At 34.9% G+C, this 22,886-nt stretch overlaps 2 protein-coding genes across 4 annotated transcripts; one reads left to right on the forward strand and one right to left on the reverse strand.

Moving 5' to 3' along the window:
- The first annotated feature begins 1,003 nt into the window (after positions 1-1,003).
- Positions 1,004-21,591, forward strand: LOC104907582 (phosphatidate cytidylyltransferase 1). Of its 3 annotated transcripts, none has more exons than XM_057394241.1 (13): positions 1,004-1,236; positions 9,906-10,011; positions 10,272-10,525; positions 10,623-10,774; positions 12,126-12,267; positions 17,219-17,375; positions 17,623-17,670; positions 17,765-17,851; positions 19,856-19,984; positions 20,070-20,126; positions 20,664-20,747; positions 20,853-20,968; positions 21,183-21,591. In XM_057394241.1, the coding sequence occupies exons 2-12, from the start codon at positions 9,940-9,942 to the stop codon at positions 20,925-20,927; spliced, it is 1,257 nt and encodes a 418-aa protein (XP_057250224.1). In that variant the 5' UTR covers positions 1,004-1,236; positions 9,906-9,939; the 3' UTR covers positions 20,928-20,968; positions 21,183-21,591. The 3 variants fall into 3 exon arrangements, with proteins under 3 accessions (XP_057250224.1, XP_057250225.1, XP_057250223.1); XM_057394242.1 differs by having other exon boundaries at positions 21,230-21,591; XM_057394240.1 differs by having other exon boundaries at positions 20,853-21,591.
- On the reverse strand, positions 5,041-5,982 carry LOC130591088 (uncharacterized). Its single transcript, XM_057394001.1, has one exon. It carries the CDS (start codon positions 5,980-5,982, stop codon positions 5,041-5,043), a length of 942 nt encoding a protein of 313 aa, XP_057249984.1.
- Positions 21,592-22,886: the final 1,295 nt, after the last annotated feature.

Raw genomic sequence — 22,886 nt, forward strand, 5'->3', positions numbered from 1 at the left:
CGGGAACCCATGCGAGTAGTGGGATAGAGATGAAGTGGGTACAACGTGGGTAGGGGTACTCATGCGGATGTTGGGGTGAGGATGTGTTCCATACATACTTGGTGAGGCAGAAATGAGGTTGTAATTTTCCCACGCAATGGGTGGTGAGGCGGGGATGAGGATGAAAATTCTATGCGGGAGCGAGTGTGGAGGTACCATCCTCCACACCTATCCCATCCGATTGTCATCCCTACACCTAACCTTGGTAGCCTTCCAGTTGCCCCCCACCACCAGTAGCCACCCCACCCCCACAGCCCCCACTCCACCCTTCACCTTCCCTCTCCCTACACACCTCTCGCCTCCGTCGTCCGCCCCTCCCCCTTGCCTCCCTTGCCTTCCTCGCCCATCCTCCCAGCCCTAGCCCAAAAGCCCCACAACGTGCACCCCCTAACAGTCCAAATCTCCCACAACCCACTCCACCGGCTTCCCCCATGTTCGCACAACCTCCTTCTTCAGTTTATTCATGGATGAACCAGTTTCTTTTTTTATTTCACTATCGTGAGACTAGAAAAAATTGCCGATTCCACCATGGTATAATTGACAATTACTTTTTAAAAAAAACGAAAATTACATTATAAATACAAAATACATGTAATATTTAACAAATACGGACATTAAATAATACTTTATCCGTTTCTAAACAAGTGCAACATTTGCATAGTGTTTACTATTCACAATTTAAACTTTAATTAGCTTTGATGATTTACATTTTAGGAAAAACATAATCATGTGGGATCTTGTTAGATTCGTCTGAATGTGAATTTTTTTAATATCAACTTTTTATAATTTTTACTTATTGATAATTGAAGATATTAATGATTAAAATAATGTATTGGCAAACGTAAAATCAAGAACTATTACACTTATTTAGAAAGGGAGGAAGTAAACTCTTTATTCTTTTGAATTTTTTCTTATTATTATTTTCGTCATTATCGTTATAAATTGTTATTTTTTTTACGGCCTAATGGTGGGACTAGGATTGTTATGACAAGCTGTAATTTGTTCTCTCGCATCAGTGATCAGACTCATCTCGCTCTCTCCCGAGACCCCGTGTCCCCGCCTCAACAGTCTCTCTCTGCAGCGGCACTAAGGTACCGGCATCGCACTCCGGCTCTGCGTATCAACAGAAAACAAGAGCTCACGGCTTCACTCCACAGCCTTTCACCGCCCTACTTCGCCGCTCGGTTTCACAAACAGGTACTAAATTCACTCACTCGCTTTTCGAATTCCCTTCATTTTCCTCTTATTTCTCATTTCGAATTAGCTGAAGTAATTTCAACCTGAATACCTAAATCCTAATGTTAATTGCTTGTTGCTAAGTTGTTTACTTGTTTGGTTGTTAATTTGTTATCTTTATTGTACATTTCTAACGGTTGGCGGGTTTTTTTATGTTAAATATAAGAATTTGTGGAGATTAGGGTTTATAATTTTGCTTTGATTGATTGTTCTTTTGATGTTATATCTAATTTAGTGTGTTGTGTTTGGTCTCCATTTTGATATTGTTAGTGATGGATGGTTGTGGCTAGTTGGTGACTACGATTGATAGAGTTGCTAGTTGAGCATTGGATTGTCTTGTGAGTTGTGATTGATTTTGTAGATACAATATGGATGATTCTTTGGTTTTATGTGTAGGAGAAAGGAATTTGCTAATTCCAAACTATAATAAGAAGAGATAGAATTGCCCAGGAAATATAATATATGTGTTTTTCTCCACTCTATTTCAAATGAGATTACATCTCTATTTATACTTTACATGAAATCAAGATAACCTTACAAAGTTAAAGGTAATCCTATATTTCTTGCGTGAATAAATTACAAGCAAACAATATCATTCCATTAGCTTAGAATAGATTACTGTTTTTTTATATAAACTAACTAAAAATAGAATAAGTTTGTTTTTCACACTCCCCCTCAAACTTAGATACTATTTTCTTTATACTTGTGACTTATAATGCCCATCATAGCTTTGAGCTTCTCAAATATGCCAGCCTTCAAAGGCTTGGTCATTATATCAGCAACTTGTTCTTTAGAAGTGCAAAAATCAACTTCAATTTCTCCATCTTTGACAAGCTCCCGAATATAATGAAATCGGATATCAATGTGCTTGCTTCTATCATGAAACACGGGGTTCTTGGCTAAAGCGATTGCTGACTTATTGTCACAATATATTGTTGTTGGAGTATCTTGAACAAAATTTAGTTTCTCCAACATTCTTCTAAGCCATACTGCATGACATGCTCCACTTGTTAATGCAATGTATTCAGCTTCAGCTGTTGATAAAGCAACTACTTGTTGCTTTTTGGAAGACCATGAAATGATATTTCCTCCTAGATAAAAAACATATCCAGAAGTACTTTTTCGAGTGTCAATATCACCTGCCCAGTCACTATCTGTGTAACCAACCAATTTTGATGTATTTGCATTGGTGTACAAAATTCCCTGATCTCTTGTGCCATTAATATATCGAAGAATCCTCTTTGCTTCCTGCATATGTGATTGGCGAGGTTTCTCCATATATCTCCTAATTAACCCTACTCCATAGACAATATCGGGTCTTGTGGAAGTCAAGTATGGTAGACTACCCACAATACTCTTAAAATAAGTTGGATTCACCAACTCACCGCTCCCTTCTTTCATCATCTCTACTCTTTCTGCTATTGGAGTTCTGATAGAAGTAGCTGCCTCCATTTTGAATTTCTTCAAAATATCCGTTGCATATTTTTGTTGCGACTTAAATATGCCATCATCAGTTTGTTGTACCTCAATACCAAGAAAATATGACATCAATCCTAAGTCTGCCATTTCAAAATGATCCAACATAGCCTTCTTGAAATCTTCGAACATCTTTTGATTGTTTCCAGTGAAGATCAAATCATCAACATATAGACATAAGATTAATATGTCACCATCATCTTTTGTCTTCACATATAACGTGTGCTCATGTGGACATTTTTCAAAACCATCTTGAAGCAAATATGAATCAATACGAGAATACCATGCACGTGGTGCTTGCTTCAAGCCATATAAAGCTTTCTTTAGACGATAGACCTTGTTCTTTTCACCTTTCTTTATGAAACCAGGGGTTGCTCTACATATACTTCTTCTTGAAGTATACCATTTAGAAATGCAGTTTTAACATCCATCAGATAAACTTTCCATTTACTTTGAGCGGCAAGCGATAAAATCATACAAACAGTATCCATTCTAGATACTGGAGCAAATACTTCAAAGTAGTCAATTCCAGGCTTTTGCTTATAGCCTTTGACTACCAATCTCGCTTTATGGCGTTCAACTTCACCGGTAGGTCTGTATTTTGTCTTATATACCCACTTCACTCCTATGGGCTTCTTCCCAATTGGTAAATTTGTGAGCTCCCATGTATCATTCTTTTCAATAGAATGAATTTCCTCTTTCATGGCTTGAACCCACTTCTCATCAGCTGTAGCTTCTTCAAATAAGACTGGATCACAATCGGCAAACAAATAGAAATTCACCAACGATTCATCAGTGATATCTTCATCTGTATCAGCATCATCTCTCGATAGTACATAATCTTTAAATTTGGAAGGCATAGCACGTTTTCTAGGACCAAGTTTATTCGGAGAGGAAGGATTTGAAGATGTTGTTCTCACAATAGGACTATCTTTTGACGTTGACCTTGAAGCTGTGGAATCAATGGTCTTACTAGCATCATCAAGAGATTTCTCTTGAGTAACAACCTCATTTGATTTGCTGAATTGCCATGCTTCGTTTTCAGCAAATTGCTCCGTTTACACAATCATATAATTTATAACCCTTAGTTGACTTACTATAGCCAATAAAAATGCATTTTCGACTTTTATCATCAAGTTTCTTCCTCTTCTGATCTGGTACGTGCGCATAAGCGACACAACCGAATATTCGAAAATGGGATACATCGGGCTTATCGCCACTCCATGCTTCTGCTGGTGTCATTCCACGAACACTCTTCGTGGGACAAATGTTTAATAGATTTGCAGCATAATCTACCGCTTCTGCCCATAATGGCTTTGGCAAAGATTTTGCCTTCAACATACTTCTTGCCATCTCAAATATAGTTCTGTTCTTTCTCTCAGCTATTCCATTTTGTTGTGGTGTATAGCTAGCTGTCAATTGTCGATGAATGTCTTCTTTCTTACAATAATCATAAAATTCATCGGATGTAAATTCTCCTCCACGATCGGATCTCAATTTCTTCAAAACAAAACCACTTTGCTTTTCAACAAATGCCTTCAAATGCTTCAGATTTCTTCTTCATAAAATAAACCCAATTTTTTCTCCTAAAATCATCTACAAAGAGTAAAAAATATCTTTTCTTATCAAGAGACTCCACCTCAACAGGTCCACATATATCTGTATGGACCAATTCCAATGGTTTTGAAGCACGCCTTGATTTCCCAATAGGAAAACAGTCTCGGTGATGCTTCCCGAGAATGCAACCTTCACAAAGGTTGTCAGGTACATCAATTATAGGCAAACCTGACACCATCTCCTCCTGTGCTAATAACTTCAAACCACGAAAATTTAAATGACCATAATGTAAATGCCATAACCAGTTGTGATCATCCATCATCACCTGAAAACTCATGACATCTTTCGGCTGAAGAAGTAAAGGAAACATTCTATTTTTTGTCATTCTCACTTTAGTTATTGTTTTGTTATTTTTTCCTTTAATTTCATGTTCAATGTTGATTTTGTGCCCTTTTTCTGTGAGTTGACCCAAACTCAATAAATTCCAAAATATCCCAGGTACATAATATACATCAACAATAGTAACATTAGTACCGTCTTTTGACTGGATATTAATGTTTCCTTTACCTTTGACAAGAACTTTGCTTTTATTTCCAAAGCTGACTTCTCTGTGCACAGATTCATCCAAGAAGGAGAATAATTCCCTCTTCCCAGTCATATGATTGCTGCAACCTGTATCTAGATACCAAACATTGCTAGTCTCAGTATCCGAACCTTCTTTACAAGCCAAAACTAAGCTCTCTTGGCTTCAACGACATTAGCTCGTTCATTGTAATTTTCTTTCAATTTGGTTCGACATTCAGATGCATAATGTCCGAAGTGTTCACACATGTGACACTGAATTTTTGATTTATCACGGCGTACAAACGGTGTCTTTTTCGAGTCTCCAGGAGATCTGCTTTCCACATTTTTATCTCTGTTATAAGAAGAGAAATTACTACCTCTTCCTCTACCACGACCTCGTCCACAACCACCATGGTAACCACCACGGTTGCTTACATTTGCTCTAGTTTGTAAAGCTTGTTCTGAATTGGAACTTTTACCTCGTTGTCTCATCCTTTGCTCATGAGATGTCAACGAGTTCAACAACCTTTCAATGGACAAGGTTGACAAATTGTGTGCTTCTTCGATAGCGGAAACGATACCATCAAAATCACTATTTAGAGATCGTATAACCTTTTGTACAACTTTTTCATCTTCAATATTTTCACCGTTAATTCTCATTTGATTGACAATTAATTGTACACGGTCAAAATAGGTTGATATTGATTCTGAGTCATCCATGCATAGTGACTCGAATTCCCCTCGTAGTGTTTGCAAACGTATCTGCTTGACACGTTCATCACCTTTGAAAGAACTTCGCAAAATTTTCCATGCCTCATGCGATGTTTCTGCCATAGATATTTTTATAAATACAGGCTCCTCCACTGCCTGAAAAATATGATATAACGCCTTTTGATCTTTTCGGCGTGTTTCCAATAAAGTATTTTTGGCATCCTGACTAAGAGCAGCATATGCCGCCGCCTCAGTAACATTTGTGAAGCCATTCTCCACTATACTCCACATGTCTTGAGAACGGAAAAACACCTTTAATTGAGTGGACCAATTATCATAGTTTTTCCCGTTCAATTTTGGGAGTTGAACTTGCACTGTGTTATTTGTAGTTGCTGCCATAATTCAAATAACAAACTTGCAAAATATAGAAACTAATCCTAGCTCTGATACCACATGTAGGAGAAAGGAATTTGCTAATTCCAAACTATAATAAGAAGAGATAGAATTGCCCAGGATATATAATATATGTGTTTTTCTCTACTCTATTTCAAATGAGATTACATCTCTATTTATACTTTACATGAAATCAAGATAACCTTACAAAGTTAAAGGTAATCCTATATTTCTTGCGTGAATAAATTACAAGCAAACAATATCATTCCATTAGCTTAGAATAGATTACTGTTTTTTTATATAAACTAACTAAAAATAGAATAAGTTTGTTTTTCACATTATGTGTTTAATGTCCTATTGATTGAATTGGAGATGGATAGGATTCGCTGAATTGGTTTTTAAACATTGATATAAGAATAAAATTGAATTGATTAAGTGAATTAATATTAGTATTATAAAAATGGACTTGGTTTTATGGAATGAGTGAATGACAATAGTTAGCATGTCACCTGATATAAGAATTGATTTTGAACTTCAAAAGTCCTAATATGGGGATAGCAAATTTTATGGCTTGCTTTGAGGTGTTTGGATGATTAAATAAAGGTATTTTTACAATTTTTAAAATGCAATTGACATATAAGTCAACATTCCTCAAATTCACGTCTTAAACATCAAAAATGAAAATTAAGTGACATTTTTTAAAGCAAACATCACCAGATTTGAAGTTTGTTCAACATAAAATTTGGCCTAATAAAAATAAGAAAGGAGCAAAAATTGATGAAACTGACCTGAATACGAGTGAAAAAACAAGAAATTTGAGCCCAGGAATCGAGCTTTCAACCCAGGACCATAAATCCGAGTGAGAAGACCCAGAAATGCGAGTGAGAAGACCCAAAAATTCAAGCTTCAACCAAGGACCAGAAACCTGAGCCTTCAAGATAGTTTCGAGCCAAATTGTTTCGATTTCTCAAAGTTCGAGCCTGTTTTTGGAGACTGAGAGAGTGTGTGAAGAGAGGGAGTCCAAATAGTTTCGAGCCAAAATTGCAAATGATCATAAATTCAAAATTGCAATTGTTGTTCCTTTCATGTGTATGTTGAAGCCCTTTTCTAGAAGGGGAGCATATTTGACTTGGATTTTATTTCCTGTGGTGTCACTAATTGCCTCTATAACACTTCTCCTACTTGGCATGATAACTTCGTTAAGAGAGGAGACACGGTGAGTCGGTGACAAAGGAACCAGACACCAAACTTATGGTACATCCTGTGATTCACATGTATCACATAAATTACATGGAAGGTAAGCCTCCTAGTTTAGATTGTTGTCAAGAAGGGTTTTTGATAAGTTCACCCCACATTAAAATATATATAAAAGGAAGAGAACCCCAATGCACATGTAAGATATCTAGTAACCTAGCTTTGTATCATCATCTATACCAAAAACGTACACATTTATTTATCCAGGTTATCTTAACAACCCTAAAGACATCAGTAAAATGCTTAAATCTGAATCGTTGTTCTGAAAATTTTGTGATGGTTTTTTCAGCAAAAATGATAGTATATTTATTACAAAACTACAAAAGCTAGTTTGTTTATAAAAATAAGTAGTATATAAAAACCCAAAGTATGACCTAATTGTAGGTATATATTATCATAATGATGTTTTTGATTCTAATACACAACTTTATTAATTAATTGTACTACCTTTTTTTTTTTACTAGAAATACAACTTTTCTTTTATGATTTAAAAAAAGAAAATGTGTAGATCAATGCTGAATTGGACAAAGCTCATTATATTAGCCCTAGCAAACACGAGCAAATCATCTACAAACATAAGAGGAGTGATTTGCATTATCTACAAACTTGACTACGTAAGAGGTGATAATTCAAATATGGACTTGGAGTTAGCTCATATGAAAATCTAGAAAACTATCATACTCCAAAGCATATACGCAAGAAGAGGTCTAACATATCAAGACATGACAATAATTGTTCTGAAACTATAATAGAGGTCTTGTGGTTTAGTTTATTAGTTCAATTTGTTTAAACGTAAATTTTTCATATTAGATTCTAATCTATGCCCTCGAATATTACCTAGTTTATTCTAAAATAATAAGTATCTCCCTCCATTTTGCAGAAATTAGTTACACGATATATTTTGGCACTATTCACATTTACAACTTTGATGATCATTTGTAATTTATACTTAAATATAGTCATGTGAAAATTTATTTGATTCGTCTCAATATGTATTTTCAATATATCAAATTTTTATAATTTTTACTAAATACATCAATATTCAATAGTGATATCAATGTTCAAAATTTTACATCCACAAACATGGAAAATGTAATGTTATTGTGAAATGGACGATGTGCTTCATATCCAGCTAAAAGTAAAATCATATAATTCATCTGAAAATGAAAGAATAGTGATCCCTTTCCAAATTTCCGTTCATGTAAAAGGAAGTATTTTAAAGGTGTCAAAAGAGTTTTCCAAGTACTAGCGATTTTCTTTTCTGGAGAGAAAACTATCTCTTAAAAGAAGTTCCTTTAGTTAAATAAAAAAAACCCACTCGCAAACACAATAATTAAAATAATAAAAAACCCTCTTCGCATCCCTCCAGAGTTCCGGAGCATAAGCTTACTAGTAAAGCCATAGGACCTTTTCTAACACTATGTTCTACCAATATCACTTTCATAAGTTTCATAAATCCAACAAATTTCATGTGATCTTCCTGGTTTTTTTTTGTTTATTTATTTATTTGGATTTGTCGAATATTTGTTCAATCTCATTTCACTTCGGTAAGTTAGTTTATTTGTTCTTAAGTTATTTCAATTTTTGAATTTTTTTCCTTTGTTTTCATTCACTTTTTCAGATTTTTATAATTTCTCATGAGTTCATATGGTATAATAGAGATAACCCTTTTCAGGAATTTCGTTTTTTTTTGTGTGTATGTTTTTTTGATGGTGTACTATTGAATTTGATTTTCAGAGGATATTAATTAATGTTGTTGGTTGAATTATCTGCCTAACTTAGTAATTGTGCATGAATAACTGATTGTTCTTTTTTGTTGTTTCCGTTGATATGGTATATGTGGAAATTGTTAGTTTCATCCCTTTATTAATGATGAGCATATTAAAGCTTGTATTTTTGCGCATATGGTAATTGTTGAGTCAAATAGTCTTGGTGCAGTGTATTGGAGCTTTTGATGTCAAACACACTAGGATTTATTTATTTATAATTTTATGAATATTATGAATTTTAGGTTTTGGTGTTTTCTGTGATGACCCATACACAAAAGGAATAGAAATTTTTATCATTTACTTTATGTGCTTGCTAGAATATTTTGATACTGATGGTAACTTGCATTTGGAATATGGGAATTCCACGTCCGGCATGTGCAGGATTGTTGTCGTGTTTAAGGTGTTATTTGGGGGATCCTAGTGTTATTGATGTATTCATGGACAGCTGAACATGTGTACAATGTAGATTGTGGAGTGATGAATATGACTAAATATAGATTGGTGTAACTTTTCCAGTTCATGTTCGATTATGTTGTAGAGTGAGAGAAATGCAATAATCCTCTAAGGTAGGATGAATGTCTTGTTGATCACAACTTACAAAATCTGGAACCTTACTTTAATTTTTTATTGTGCTAGCACCTTCTAGTCTGCTAACCTGATAGGTCAACCATTTGAGGCTTTGAGCACCAAGATTAAACTTACGGGTCATGTGGTTAATTAAATGCCAACTGGACATTAGTCTGTTTTATTCACCTTCTCTATTTCTTTTGTCATGTCTTAGTCTGCTCAGGATCTTTGATTTTTGGGCCTTTGGCTTGTCATCAAAGAAATGGGGGGAAATGGGGGGTAAAATTGTCAGTTGCCATATGCACACAATATAAAATAGTTACTTGGTCCTAATTTCAGGCAGTGGCGGTGAGAAGATATTAAGTTTGGATTAATGACTAAGGATTCTGGCAGTGGTGGTGGTTCTGGAACTCCTAGGTTCAGACGCCGTAAGCAGTCTAATGAGGTTGGTTTATTTATTAAAATGTGTTTCTCTGTACTTCTTTTAGAGGAACCTGCCTTCCTTTCTCATCTGCTCTTTTATGAATTGTTTCTCTTTTTTTTTTTTGTTATTTTCCTCCCTTTTTGATAGTTAAACTCGTAATTAATGAAAATTTCAATTGGTTTGCCTCTAAATCTGTGTTTGTTAGCTTGTATGGGCATCTAAAAAACACTCTAAGTCTCTAAATCGTCTATTATTCCCAAATCGAAAATGTCTTTGATCAGATCCCTGCTGAAATTACTAAACAAAATGGGGGCAGTTTACTTGTTAATGATCATAACAAGTACAAATCTATGTGGATCCGCACGCATTCTACGCTTTGGATGATTGGGGGTTTTGTCTTCATCATCTACATGGGTCATCTTTATATTTGTGCCATGGTGGTTGTGATTCAAATTCTGATGGCAAAGGAACTGTTCAATCTATTACGGAAGGTTCGAGAAGATCGAGACCTTCCTGGTTTTCGGCTATTAAATTGGTGAGAGTTTGAAATTCAGAAAATTTATAGCAAATTTTTTATAACTGCATTTGTTGCGGTTGAAAGCACATTATCATTCGATATATTCTTTTTTCAGGCACTTCTTCTTTACTGCAATGCTGTTTGTGTATGGTCGATTTCTCAGTCAGCGGCTTGTCAATACTGTCACTTCAGACAAAGTATTATATAAGCTTGTTAGCATTCTCATCAAGTACCATATGGTGATTTGTTATTTCTTGTATATTGCAGGTTTGTCAGTTTTTTCTTGTTAGCATTCTTATCAAGTGTCATATGGTGATTTGTTTTTTCTTGGACTATTGAGTATAGCTGCATGTGTTCAAACTGATGGTTCTAACCTTTTGATTATTTCTAAGAGTTTGAGGTGTGCAGGACCTCTTTTTGAGTAATATGTTTGTTGGATTGTTACAGAATTGGGTATTATTGATATCAGATCTAGAATGACAATATCAGATTGATATTGTTCGAATACAGATATCTTGTTAGCTTTTTATAATTTTGTCAACCAAGATTTTCTGTTTTCTGCTTAGCAACCTATTGAATTAGTTATAAGTTGTCTCTGTTTGGGCTGTTGATAAACCAGTCACTATCCATCACAAAGGGTCCAAGTCACAGCTATACTACACCCCATATTTTGATGCTCTCCTAAAAAGACCACCTTAAAGTAAAGAGATGAAATTAAGATGGGACTTCGATGGGGTGATCATCTATTCATTACCCCCAACATATTCCACCAATCCCCTCAACCTAGCCAAGTGAAACCTTGTTGTTTTCTTAGCCTTTCGGGGCTTTGTCTTGGTGGCTTGGCCCATTGCTACACTCATAATTTCTCTTTGCCACTTGAAAAATGGTTGGATGACGGCATTTGGTTACCAGTTTAGCTGCTCACTTTCCCACCTGCATATCAGCTTTAGGATTTTGGCAACATTTTTTTTTTTAATTTGAGGAACAAACTGGCAACATGACCTGGACCTTTTAGAGATGTTTAGATCATTCTAGTACTCCTATGACCCTTTTTTATTGAAGGGCAGTATGAAAGGACGATAATTATGTTCACATAGTAGCCGGGGTAGTGAAGATATAAGTGGCAGCAACAGAATTCTGTTTGGGGACGATGGTGGAGGTGGTAGCTCTATCTTGGTAGACTAGTTTATGATAAAGGTGGTAACACTTTAAGTCATTAAAAGAACAGCATTACATCACTACCGATGCTCTCGCGATTCTTTTGTGTGCAACAATGTTGACCAAAAATACTTTGAGGCATAATATTTGTTTTTCTCGTTACATGTGAAGACGCTCTAATATTCTATTATGATTATTAAATCCATGAATCATGATCTTTTTTCCAGACACGTATACCTTTTGTGTGTTTCTGTTATTTTATTTTATGATTTACATTATGTCGTATCTGGTTGTTTAGCACATAGAGCAATTGTGAAAGGACATTAGATTAAGTGTTGTGCTTACATCATAAGCAATTTTTTGTATACCAAAATCATATTGTTTTCTTAAGAAAGTTCCTTTTAGTCATCTACTTTTCATCTCTCTATAGTTTGCTGAAGTTATGCTGTAACTTATTCAGGTTTTGTGTGGTTTATCCTCTCTCTAAAGAAGAAGATGTACAAGTATCAGTTTGGCCAGTATGCATGGACACACATGATCCTTATTGTTGTGTTCACTCAGTCGTCATTTACTGTGGCCAACATCTTTGAAGGAATGTTTTGGTAAGGGAACTTATAGTACAATGCAACAGTTGCACACTAGCTACTACTCTTTGGATAAATTATGCCAGTAGTTGTGAGTCCTTTCTAAAAACTTTATAGTGATTTTCTTGATTTCTTAAAGCAATGAAGTGGTAATGATGTTTGTTTCATCCTTGATCCTTCAGCCTAATGTAATTGGTGCGTCCCCATGTATGCTGCTGTTCCTTTCATATGCATTGTTGTGGCCCTTTTTAATGGAAAGAAGGGAGTAGATTTGCCTTGCTGTCACTAATTGCCTCAATAAATCTTTTCCTACTTGGCATGATGCCAAAGGAACCAGACATAATCCTTTGCTAGAATCTGTATCTAAATCTTAAAGATCATAAAAAACTTGTCTTCATGCATTTTCCATTCTCCATTTTGATGTGTTCATTGAACTCTATCATGTGTAGTACTCTATTCCAACGAAGTTCCGTATTTTTCATTTTTAGGTTCTTGTTTTAATACTGGGAAGATGGAAAGCCTAGTCATCTTTGTCAAAAAAATATGCCTTAAAATACTTTTCTTCATGCATTTTCCACTCTCCATTAAGATGTGTTCTTCGAATGTGTAATACTCTGATCCAACCACTGCCATGTAAAGAGTTTCGTATTTGTCATTTTTAGCTTTATTTGCTAAATGTGGTGGGAAGGTAGAAAGTCGAGTCATTGTCGTCAAAAACTTGTCTTATTCAATGTTATCCGGAACAGAGTACGATATGTTAGAGCTCGCAGCGGAAATGTGGCTTATACTAGATAATATGAAATTGATACCTCACAAATAATATAATATTTTGGGATAAAATAAATAACCACTATGAAGGAAACACATGTAATATATAAAACTAAACTCTTTGATTTGAAGGAAAGATAAAATCATTTTTTAACTAAACTTTTCTGATGTGAATTAACAATGAATTAAATTTATACACTACATCCTATGCCTTTTATATAATAAATTAATGCTAAACAACGAATGGCTGAAACTATTTAACTAAATAAACAACGTAACATGTTGTTTGCAAAATATACTCCTTTCATTTTGCATTTTGCCATCACACAACCATTTTCCTCTCCTAGAAAATCTCTTTTTCATTCACATTATTTATATATTCTCAATTTAGAGAAACATATGATATGGTTAATTTTTAGCCATATATTCCCACAATTCTCCACCTCGTTCATAATTTGAAAACATTCAAATTTTGGACGAACAAATTGCGTAATTTATATCCGGTTGCACCATTATGATAATGACTGCCTACGTACCCTTCGAATAGATAAATAATGTGAATGGAAAAGAGATTTTCTAGGAGAGGAAAATGGTTGTGTGATGGCAAAATGCAAAATGAAAGGAGTATATTTTGCAAACAACATGTTACGTTGTTTCTTTAGTTAAATAGTTTCAGCCATTCGTTGTTTAACATTAATTTATTATATAAAAGGCATAGGATGTAGTGTATAAATTTAATTCATCGTTAATTCACATCAGAAAAGTTTAGTTAAAAAATAATTTTATCTTTCCTTCAAATCAAAGAATTTAGTTTTATATATTACATGTGTTTCCTTCATAGTGGTCATTTATTTCATCCCAAAATATTATATTATTTGTGAGGTATCAATTTCATATTATCTAGTATAAGCCACATTTCCGCTGCGAGCTCTAACACGATACGATTCGCAGAACGAAAAGGGGAACACAGAACACTACCAATGGTGAATCGGGAACGATTTGATACGAAATACATATATACATATGGTTCTAAGACTTGAAAAAATAAAAGAGTTCAAAAACAAAAACAAACGTTCCATTAAAAAAGAAGAGAGAGGGGGGGGGGGGAAGGGAGGGAGAAGAGAGGAGAGAGAGAAGGGGAGGGAGGGGAGGAGGGGAGGGAGGAGAGGGGTGAGGGCGATGAGGGAGGGAGGGAGGGAGAGAGTGATGGGGAAGTAGGGAAGGGGAGGAACAGGATCATACCATTCCTCCTTACTCGCCATTCAACAGGATTTCCCTAATCCTCCTTTAGAGGAAGAACGTGATATTCTTTCCAGTGGCGAACGGGTGGATAACGCGTGAACAACAGCTGGAAACGGCTGCTAATACCTTGAGGCTGAGAAGCAAAAGGAGGAATCCGCCCGAGGAGGGGCTTGCGTTTGATTAGCTAGTTGGTGAGGCAATCGCTTACTAAGGCTTGTCATTTCTGGAACCATCTTGATTTTTAGTAACATTTCTATCACTTGTAAGTATGAGCTATGACCTTGCTTTGCATTGTTGGCCCATTTAATTGCCTTTTTGTAGTATAATATTATAGGGGTGTACCTTTCTTGTCCTATTGTCCTTATTGTTTTACAGCAGCGGTGTAATGTAGATTTGGTTATTGGTCTATTGAGTATCTTTTGCCTATCTCGGCTCTCTGGGTCTAATTCTCCATATGGCCTTCTGAAATTCTCTTTGGAATTTGACAAATATTACTTAAAATATAGCTGCTGTACTTATTCTGAGCATAGCCCATTGTATTTTAAAACAAGCTTAAATCATGCTTTTCCAATTTGTTTTGCTTTTTTCATCAATCAGTATTTTAAAAGGGATGCACTAGAATATAAGGGTCTATATTATTTTTCTTTTCACCAAGGAGTATGATAGGATCACATATTATAGAATATGCTATAAGGTCACTGAATTTTTCATAGTTTGGGTTATATTACCATATGCTATTAGAAATGAATTCTAGGGTTCATTTTTCATGAAATCCTTAGAGGAGGTTGATTTAAATACTCCTGGAGGCATGCCTTTTACTCAGCACCTCTAGGCTGTAGAGGCTATCGTCTTCTTCAGCTTCTTAGCCTTGGCATACTTTCTCAAACATTATAAACAATAATGATTCTAGCTGTTTGCTATTGGTTTCTATATGGGTTTCACACTTTCCCTCAGTCATATCCATTGAGATGAGACTTCTGTAACCTGTATTCTTACTGTATCAGTCTTGAGTATCATGTATGTGTGTCTATAGGTGAATGCCTTTTCTACATCCTGATTTATTTCTTTCTCCATTCGTTCTTTCTTTTTTCAACCCCCAGCCCCTTAACCGCTTGCTGTTTAGAAGGAATTTGAAGCTTTAGATATTCTGCAGAGCTTTGGTTTGTGGATCCTGTATACATTTCTGGAGTCTGTATTTCTAATGGACAAGCTATGAGCACAAAAAGTAGAATACTGAATGGTAATATTTGAAAACAGTCTTTTGAATCTGAACATCTTATCTTCATGGAGTAAACAATTGTGCTTCCAAAGAATTGTCTTTTCACCTTAGTTCACATGATGTTTGAGGTTTTACATGAGTCGAATTGGTGTTTATTCATCGTATTGTGTTGAAGTACAACTCCTTAGCTGTCTTTTGACCTTGTCGGACTCACTCAAAGTAGACAATGAATTCCACGTTGGCTGCTATGTTCATGCTTCTTTATATCACTATAATAAATCGAGGTTCCGGAAAACCAGAAACCAAGGACAGATGTGGGGACTTGGAAGCATAACCTTAAGGATTAATAGGCATCTCTAAAAAATTTGTGGCTTAGACTCTTGTTTTGTTGACTTGACACCAATGAAAAACTTTAGTAGTTTTTTGTTCTTGATATTGTCTTCTTTGTCAATAGCTTCTACCTTCTACATACGTATTAACCTTTTTTCTTAAAAAAAAGTTTTGAAGGACTGACTGAGAAAGATAGCATTAAAAAGTTATCCAACAAATACGTGGAGTTGAGAGGAGATCTGCACATTGCGCTGGCATGCTTGATAAAATTCCTGTTGGGCTAAGAGTTATGACAACCTTGTTCCTACGATTTATAAAAGTTTGTTTCCAATTTGATCCAAAATGCAATGACAACATATGCTACTTCACAATGCTTAATGAGCCATTATGATTTGTTCCATTATAGTCCAACAAACAAAGAAATATGAATTTTTGACCTCATGAAATGGATAGATTTTAAAATAGAACTCACTTCTTTGTGGCTTTGCGCATAAAGGAGGCTTTAACTAAATTTCTGAATATTCTAATATGTATCCTAAAAAATCTGAATATTAGAAGATTCCAATAACTTGCCATGTCACTCAAACTGTCGTTTTTTTTATGAAAATGAACTTCAAGGTAACAGTATATATCTCTAATGGTATCCCATAAAGAGGTTTGAATGATCACCTTAACCTGAAAATTCCAGATACTAGGAGAAAAAGATATCCTGACTGATATAGAGACCATTACTATTACTTATATCCACCTTGAATAGAGAAATTCAAATTAACTAAGCTTTTAATCATGTACCCTCTCATAAACATAAAGCTTCAGCGCATTAGCAAAAGCTTTGAAACACCTGTCCTAAATATATGTTATCTAATATGTCTATTGTACAAGTGAAGAAAACCTAATATTCCTTTCTTACCACTAGTGCACAGAAATAGAAATTATGGCGTTTAATGCTTTAATACTTCTGTTTAGCCAGAAAACCAATTTTTTTATATATATTTGTACATTTGATAGATTACAAACTTTATTTTGTGCGGCTAAAGCTCTGCTGTGGTAGTCTGTCCAATAACCTCAAATGTTTTTGGGACTTAGTGAGGACAGGTTATCAGCTCGTTCATTTTTGTAAAAAATTTACGGGACACTACTGATTTTGATGCTGAAATTGTAATCATGTAGTCCATTTGGCTTTTGTGTATGTTCTTTTTGCTTATGGAAGTGTTCCTGGGTACGATACATTATGATGTCCTAACTCCTATGTTAAGTTCGACGCTTTGTGTTTTCCTTTCTTTGTAAGGCTAAGATATGAATTTGTGATGATCTGACAAAGTCTTTCTGACATAAGAGTCACTTACTAGCATCTATGTGATACTTTGAATTAAGATTCCAGATTATAATCAATCTCCTGATTGACTGCAGGTTTCTTCTTCCTGCATCACTTATCGTCATAAACGACATCGCGGCTTATTTATGTGGGTTTTTCTTTGGGAAAACTCCGTTGATTAAGCTTTCTCCAAAGAAAACCTGGGAAGGTTTCATTGGGGCTTCCATTGCAACCATAATTTCAGCATTTTTGGTACATACCATTCTACTTGAAGTTTCCACAACTATTTACCTTTTTGATGTTTTGGGTTTCGTTAAACTTTTGATCACCTTCAAGTCTCTAACATAAGAATTTATTTTGAGGAAACTTGCCACAAGGTGATTCTAAGTATATTTGAACCCTGTTTACTCTGGCATAAATTGGATGTCCCTTGAAGGAACTCTACTATCCTTTACCTTTTTTGCATGTATAGATTGTTAAACTTTGCATTTGATTGCAGCTCGCAAATGTCATGGGTCGGTTTGAGTGGCTAACATGTCCAAGAACGGTATATCTTTCTGTTGTTTCAAGCTAAAGGGTTCGTTCGACAAATTAATATCTGTCCTGACTATATGTTCTGGTTGTCTTTGCTATTATGTAAGGATTTATCTACTGGTTGGCTACATTGTGATCCTGGACCGTTGTTTAAGCCGGAGTACTACAACATGCCAAGATGGATTGCGAACTCGGTGAGATGTGTATTTAATTTTTTTAAGTATGAAATTTTCATTTACTTTTGTTCTATGGTTTTATGTGCTTGTTCGGTCCATTTTGACTGTCCTATTTGCTGAAGATAGTTCTGTTCTCAGTGTCTCGTACGAGTTTGGTCCTATATATGCTTATCTGATGCAAATCAGTTACTATACACATCCATATAATCATTAAATTGTCTGACATTGGAAACTTATATTGTGCTGTTGCGTGAAACTTGGGCTCTTTATCCAACTGTCAAGACTCAAGCATCGAGTTACATAGATGTTATGGTGTCTCATTAACTCTAGTGCTGACTATTGAATAAGCTATTGATGATGTCATCATAAATATTCATATAAACATAAGTTCATGCTAAATTTTGTTAGGACATGAAACTGATGACTTGTAATCAGCACGTTAAGAGCATCAAGTTTCTAGATTCTAGCTTGCTTGTTTATTCATTGTTGCTGCTTATTTTATGAGTTACTCATTACAATCTAATTGCAACTATATCTTCTCCAAAAACCATGGTATATTGCATCTTCTGTGAGATGAATAGCAGTCTGGGCATTAGTGTTTGTCTTCTGTTTGTTTGTAGTTTGATAAGGGGTCTGCTACATCGACAGATTGTTTGGTGAAAATTTTAACAGAGAACATAGCAGAGGCTTTATATGTAGGTTCTTTGTAAGGATTATCCTCCTGGGCCATTTGTTTCAATTCTGAGTTGCTATCCTGGGAAATCTTTCGAATATTACTAGTCTTTCGTTTGAGCCATGCTCAAATATTGTTAAAAATCAAATGTTTGCTTATACTTCCTCCATAACAAAATAGATGTTACACTTTGAAATTGGACTATTCACCTACTACGTTTGACCATGCATTTTTTATTTTTAGATAAAATCAATATGATATGTTGTTGGATTCGTCTCAATGTATACCTTCGTAATATTACCTTCTTATAATTTTATTAATGGTTCTGCGTTGACAAGCACGACAGTCAGTGTAAAATCTATTTTGTTATGGAGGAAGTAGATGGGTGTTGGGTAAAAATAATAAAATATATATGGCTTTTAAAGTTGTACCTTTATAGGTAATCTTCTTAAACTTTTTTTGAAGAATATTTGTGACATGTAGTTACAATTCTTATGACAAAGGTAATAATTACAAGTTTACAACAGAATTCTATAGCTTTGATTTTTTTTTTTTTCTTTCCTTTTCTTCTTTAACTCATACTCCCTCCATTTCACCAGTATAATTTACTCACTTTGGTTTTCATCAAACTAAGGAAATGGGGGCAAAGTTGGTGAGAGAAATGGAAAAGATGTCAAGGAGAGAAAATTCATAAAGTAAGGAGATATGAGTATCTTAAAGTAAAAGGATGTGGTATGCCTCATGTCTCAAAATTGAAAAGGCAAAGTGTGTAGTCCATGTAGATTATTAAAAGGAAAATGAGTAATTACTTGTAAAATGGAGGGAATATTTTTGTAAACCAGTCGTATCTTGTACTGAAGAAGATTTGTTGCAATTCCTTTTCTATTTGTAATTATGGACATCACATCTAAATATCGTGCATGACATGCTTGAAGATCTATCATCGCAAGCTCTTCAAAAATTTCCTGTCTTCTTCAAAAAAAACAAATTTCCTGTCTTCTTTTGGGCAGCTTTAATTTCTTGACCATTGAATTGGTAGTTAATGGATATTAGCATGGCATGAGTTGCTTTTCAATATATTGTTGAGAGAAGCTCACTATAAACAAGTGAAATTTCGAAGTCCCTGATTTTGGGATGATACATTGCATTTTTAAAAACAAATATCGTTCGTAGAGCTCAATACATACTCTGTTAACTCTAGTTTTTTTTTCCTTGGGGGGGTGGGGGGGGGGGCTTGGATTATTGGATTTCTAACACCTTACTTCTGGCTACTTTAGCTAGATATGTAATAAAATGTGATGTCTTTTTTCTTGTGTTTGATGAAAATTCATTTGTTGTACCTTTTGTAGTTGGCCTGGAAGGATCTGCCCGTCATGCCAGTTCAATGGCATGCTTTAGGACTAGGCCTATTTTCTTCAATCATAGCACCTTTTGGAGGGTTTTTCGCCAGTGGATTCAAAAGAGCCTTCAAAATCAAGGTTCACTTGCAATACTTTCACCTCGCGCAAAGACAGAGTAAAGCCTCCATAGTGTGCTTACTTCTTTCCTTTTTGCTCCACGCAGGATTTTGGTGATAGCATCCCTGGGCATGGTGGAATCACTGACAGAATGGATTGTCAGGTATAGTCCAAAACATATTTGCGGTTCCTCTTTGTTCTGTTTTAGTTAAGCATTATGACCTTATGCTATGCATGTCATGGTCGCAGAAGTTAGTCTTGAGTTTCCCATGATTTTGTCTACTCTCTAATATACGGGTAGAATGAAATGTTATGGTAAGTCATTTACCAGGCACAGCAAAATCATCTATTTGAAAAGCTTTTAACTAAGGGGTGCTTCTTTCTGTTAGGCTTTATCTTTGCCTTGTGTTTCATTGTCTCATCATCTTATCAATCTATCATTTCTGCTATACTCAGTCAGTCATCACTGTATAATTTGTTTTCAGGACACGGTGTTTTACTAGGTTAAGCTAATATTAAATGCCAAATTCGCATATGAAGTGTATTATTATTTCTACAATAAAATGAATATTCGAAGTCTATTTGATATTATCTGTAAAAAAAATATTATTGGTGGTTGCATCCATGTAGAGTAGGTTTAAAATTTATCAAATTGAGTTGAACTTGCTTATTATTATTTAACACCATTGTTTTATTTCAGATGGTAATGGCCGTCTTCGCATATATCTACCATCAGTCCTTTGTTAAGTCACAAAGCTTATCAGTTGAGTCTATCTTGGACCAGGTAATTTCCTCTTTGTTCTGATCTTGATTTCTGGTTTCTTGTGTTCGCTTGTAAATTTGAGCATATCAATTTTAAGCTAGTATTCTAATGTTATTATTGTGTTAGATATTGATGAACCTTACATTTGAGGAGCAGCTAGATCTATACCGGAAGCTTGGAGAAATCTTGCAGCAGAAATGATTTGGACAAAATTAAACCCATCTCTGATATATGCTTTTGAGGTTTGCTTTCTAAATGGCATCATGTGCTCTGTTTTTGTAGTATGACCTGCCATCAAATTCAGTGGTCAAGAGAGCATTTCTTTTTTATTGTGCTTTCTGTGAGCATTTTGTACGAGGCTGCTGAATCTCTTCAACAGTTATGCTAAGATATATTGGGTTTTTCTCTCGTAATCTTCTCTGATGGACTTCTGATTAAACTTCATTTGGAGATTAGCGGGAGAAGCTCTTGGGTGATTATTAATTAGTGAAATTCCTATCCAGCTGCGATCATGACGGCTGGTATTGGTCGAGATGAGGCGTCTAGAAATGAGATTGATCTTATATATGCTTGGCCTGCCTCATGTTTGGAGAATATTTGACAGCGGTGGCATTTCTCTTGTACATGTGGGAAGGACTTAAGGTTTCTTTTGTTAGTTGAGTGTATCTATTTGAAATCCATTTTCTGCTCTTTTGTTCAAGTTTCGTTTCAACAGTTCTATTTTTTGATTAAATATTCTTTCAGATATGCATATTCGATTGCATCGAGACCGTTGTAGAGGCAGCGGTACTTAAAACCTTGTATCCCATGTATGATAATTTTCATTTGAGTAAATATCTATCGGAAAGTTTTCTCTTCTTAGTCACTTCGGTGTCGTTTTCCATGTAATTTTTCAATTTTTTGCTCCCCATATACAACGATGTGCAAATAGGGATGGTAGGGATTCAAGACCCGACCCAAACCTTGTTGGATCCAAGCTTTTCAAACCAATGCATTTGGGTGAAATTTGGGTCTAAATGTTGTTGGGTCAGGTTTGGGTATGAATCTAATTAGTCGGACTTAGATCCGTCACATGCTCTTAATATATGTCTCTATACAAAAATAAAAATTCACTATGGAATAGAAGAAGATTACCAAATGTATCTTTAAAGTCCTGAAGTGATACTTAATTACTTATGTAAGTGTTTAATATTATCAATTTGTCTTTAGTCATGTAAGTGTTTAATATTATGAATTTGTTTTGTGCAATAAACTTTTGAATTGAAATAGGTTTTTAGATAGTAACTTCTTTTTTACACTTCCTCTATTTTTAAAATAGCACTATCTCGTTTTTGGCGTTGTTCATCATACGACTTTATTAAGCTATCTTGTATAGTCGCATCACTATATAAGAAAAGACATAGTCAAATAAGATATTATTAGATTCGTCTCATTGTAAGGATTACAAATATCAATTAGTCAGACCTAGATCCGTCACATGTTCTTAATATATGTCTCTATACAAAAATAAAAATTCACTATGGAATAGAAGAAGATTACCAAATGTATCTTTAAAGTCCTGAGGTGATACTTAATTACTTATGTAAGTGTGTTTAATATTATGAATTTGTCTTTACTCATGTAAGTGTTTAATATTATGAAATTGTCTTGTGCAATAAACTTTTGAATTGAAGTAGGTTTCTAGATAGTAATTTATTTTTTACACTTCCTCTGTTTTTAAAATAGAACTATCTCGTTTTTGGCGTTGTTCATCACACAACTTTGCTAAGCTATCTTGTATAGTTGCATTATTATATAAGAAAAGACATAGTCAAATAAGATATTATTAGATTCGTCTCAGTGTAAGGATTACAAATATCAATTATTTATGATTTTTACTTATATGCAATCAGAGATACTGAAAATTAAAGAAGTTCTTGACAAACGTGAAAAACGAAATGGTGTAATTAAAAAAGAGGAAGTATACTTCATTAGTAGTTAGTAGAGATGACCAATAGTGCGGGCCAATCTAGCTCAACCCGCCTCTTGGACTATGTGGGCCGAGCCCAAGAAAAGTTCGGTCCATCTTAGCTCGAATCGTGAAATTAGTGGGTGGATCGTGGGTCGGATTTTTTAGCCCAGCCCACGATAGCCCGTTACTAAAACTGCTCAGCCCGGTCT

This window comes from Beta vulgaris, chromosome 4, assembly GCF_026745355.1.
Source record: "Beta vulgaris subsp. vulgaris cultivar EL10 chromosome 4, EL10.2, whole genome shotgun sequence".
NCBI lineage: Eukaryota > Viridiplantae > Streptophyta > Magnoliopsida > Caryophyllales > Amaranthaceae > Beta > Beta vulgaris.

Excerpts from the sequence above, each read along its gene's own strand:
- LOC130591088 (XM_057394001.1), bottom strand. The coding sequence starts at position 5,982 with ATGGCAGCAACTACAAATAACACAGTGCAAGTTCAACTCCCAAAATTG.
- LOC104907582 (XM_057394240.1), top strand. The coding sequence starts at position 9,940 with ATGACTAAGGATTCTGGCAGTGGTGGTGGTTCTGGAACTCCTAGGTTC. Across the intron at positions 10,012-10,271 it reads GCCGTAAGCAGTCTAATGAG|ATCCCTGCTGAAATTACTAA; the intron begins GTTGGTTTATTT and ends GTCTTTGATCAG. Across the intron at positions 10,526-10,622 it reads GGTTTTCGGCTATTAAATTG|GCACTTCTTCTTTACTGCAA; the intron begins GTGAGAGTTTGA and ends TTCTTTTTTCAG.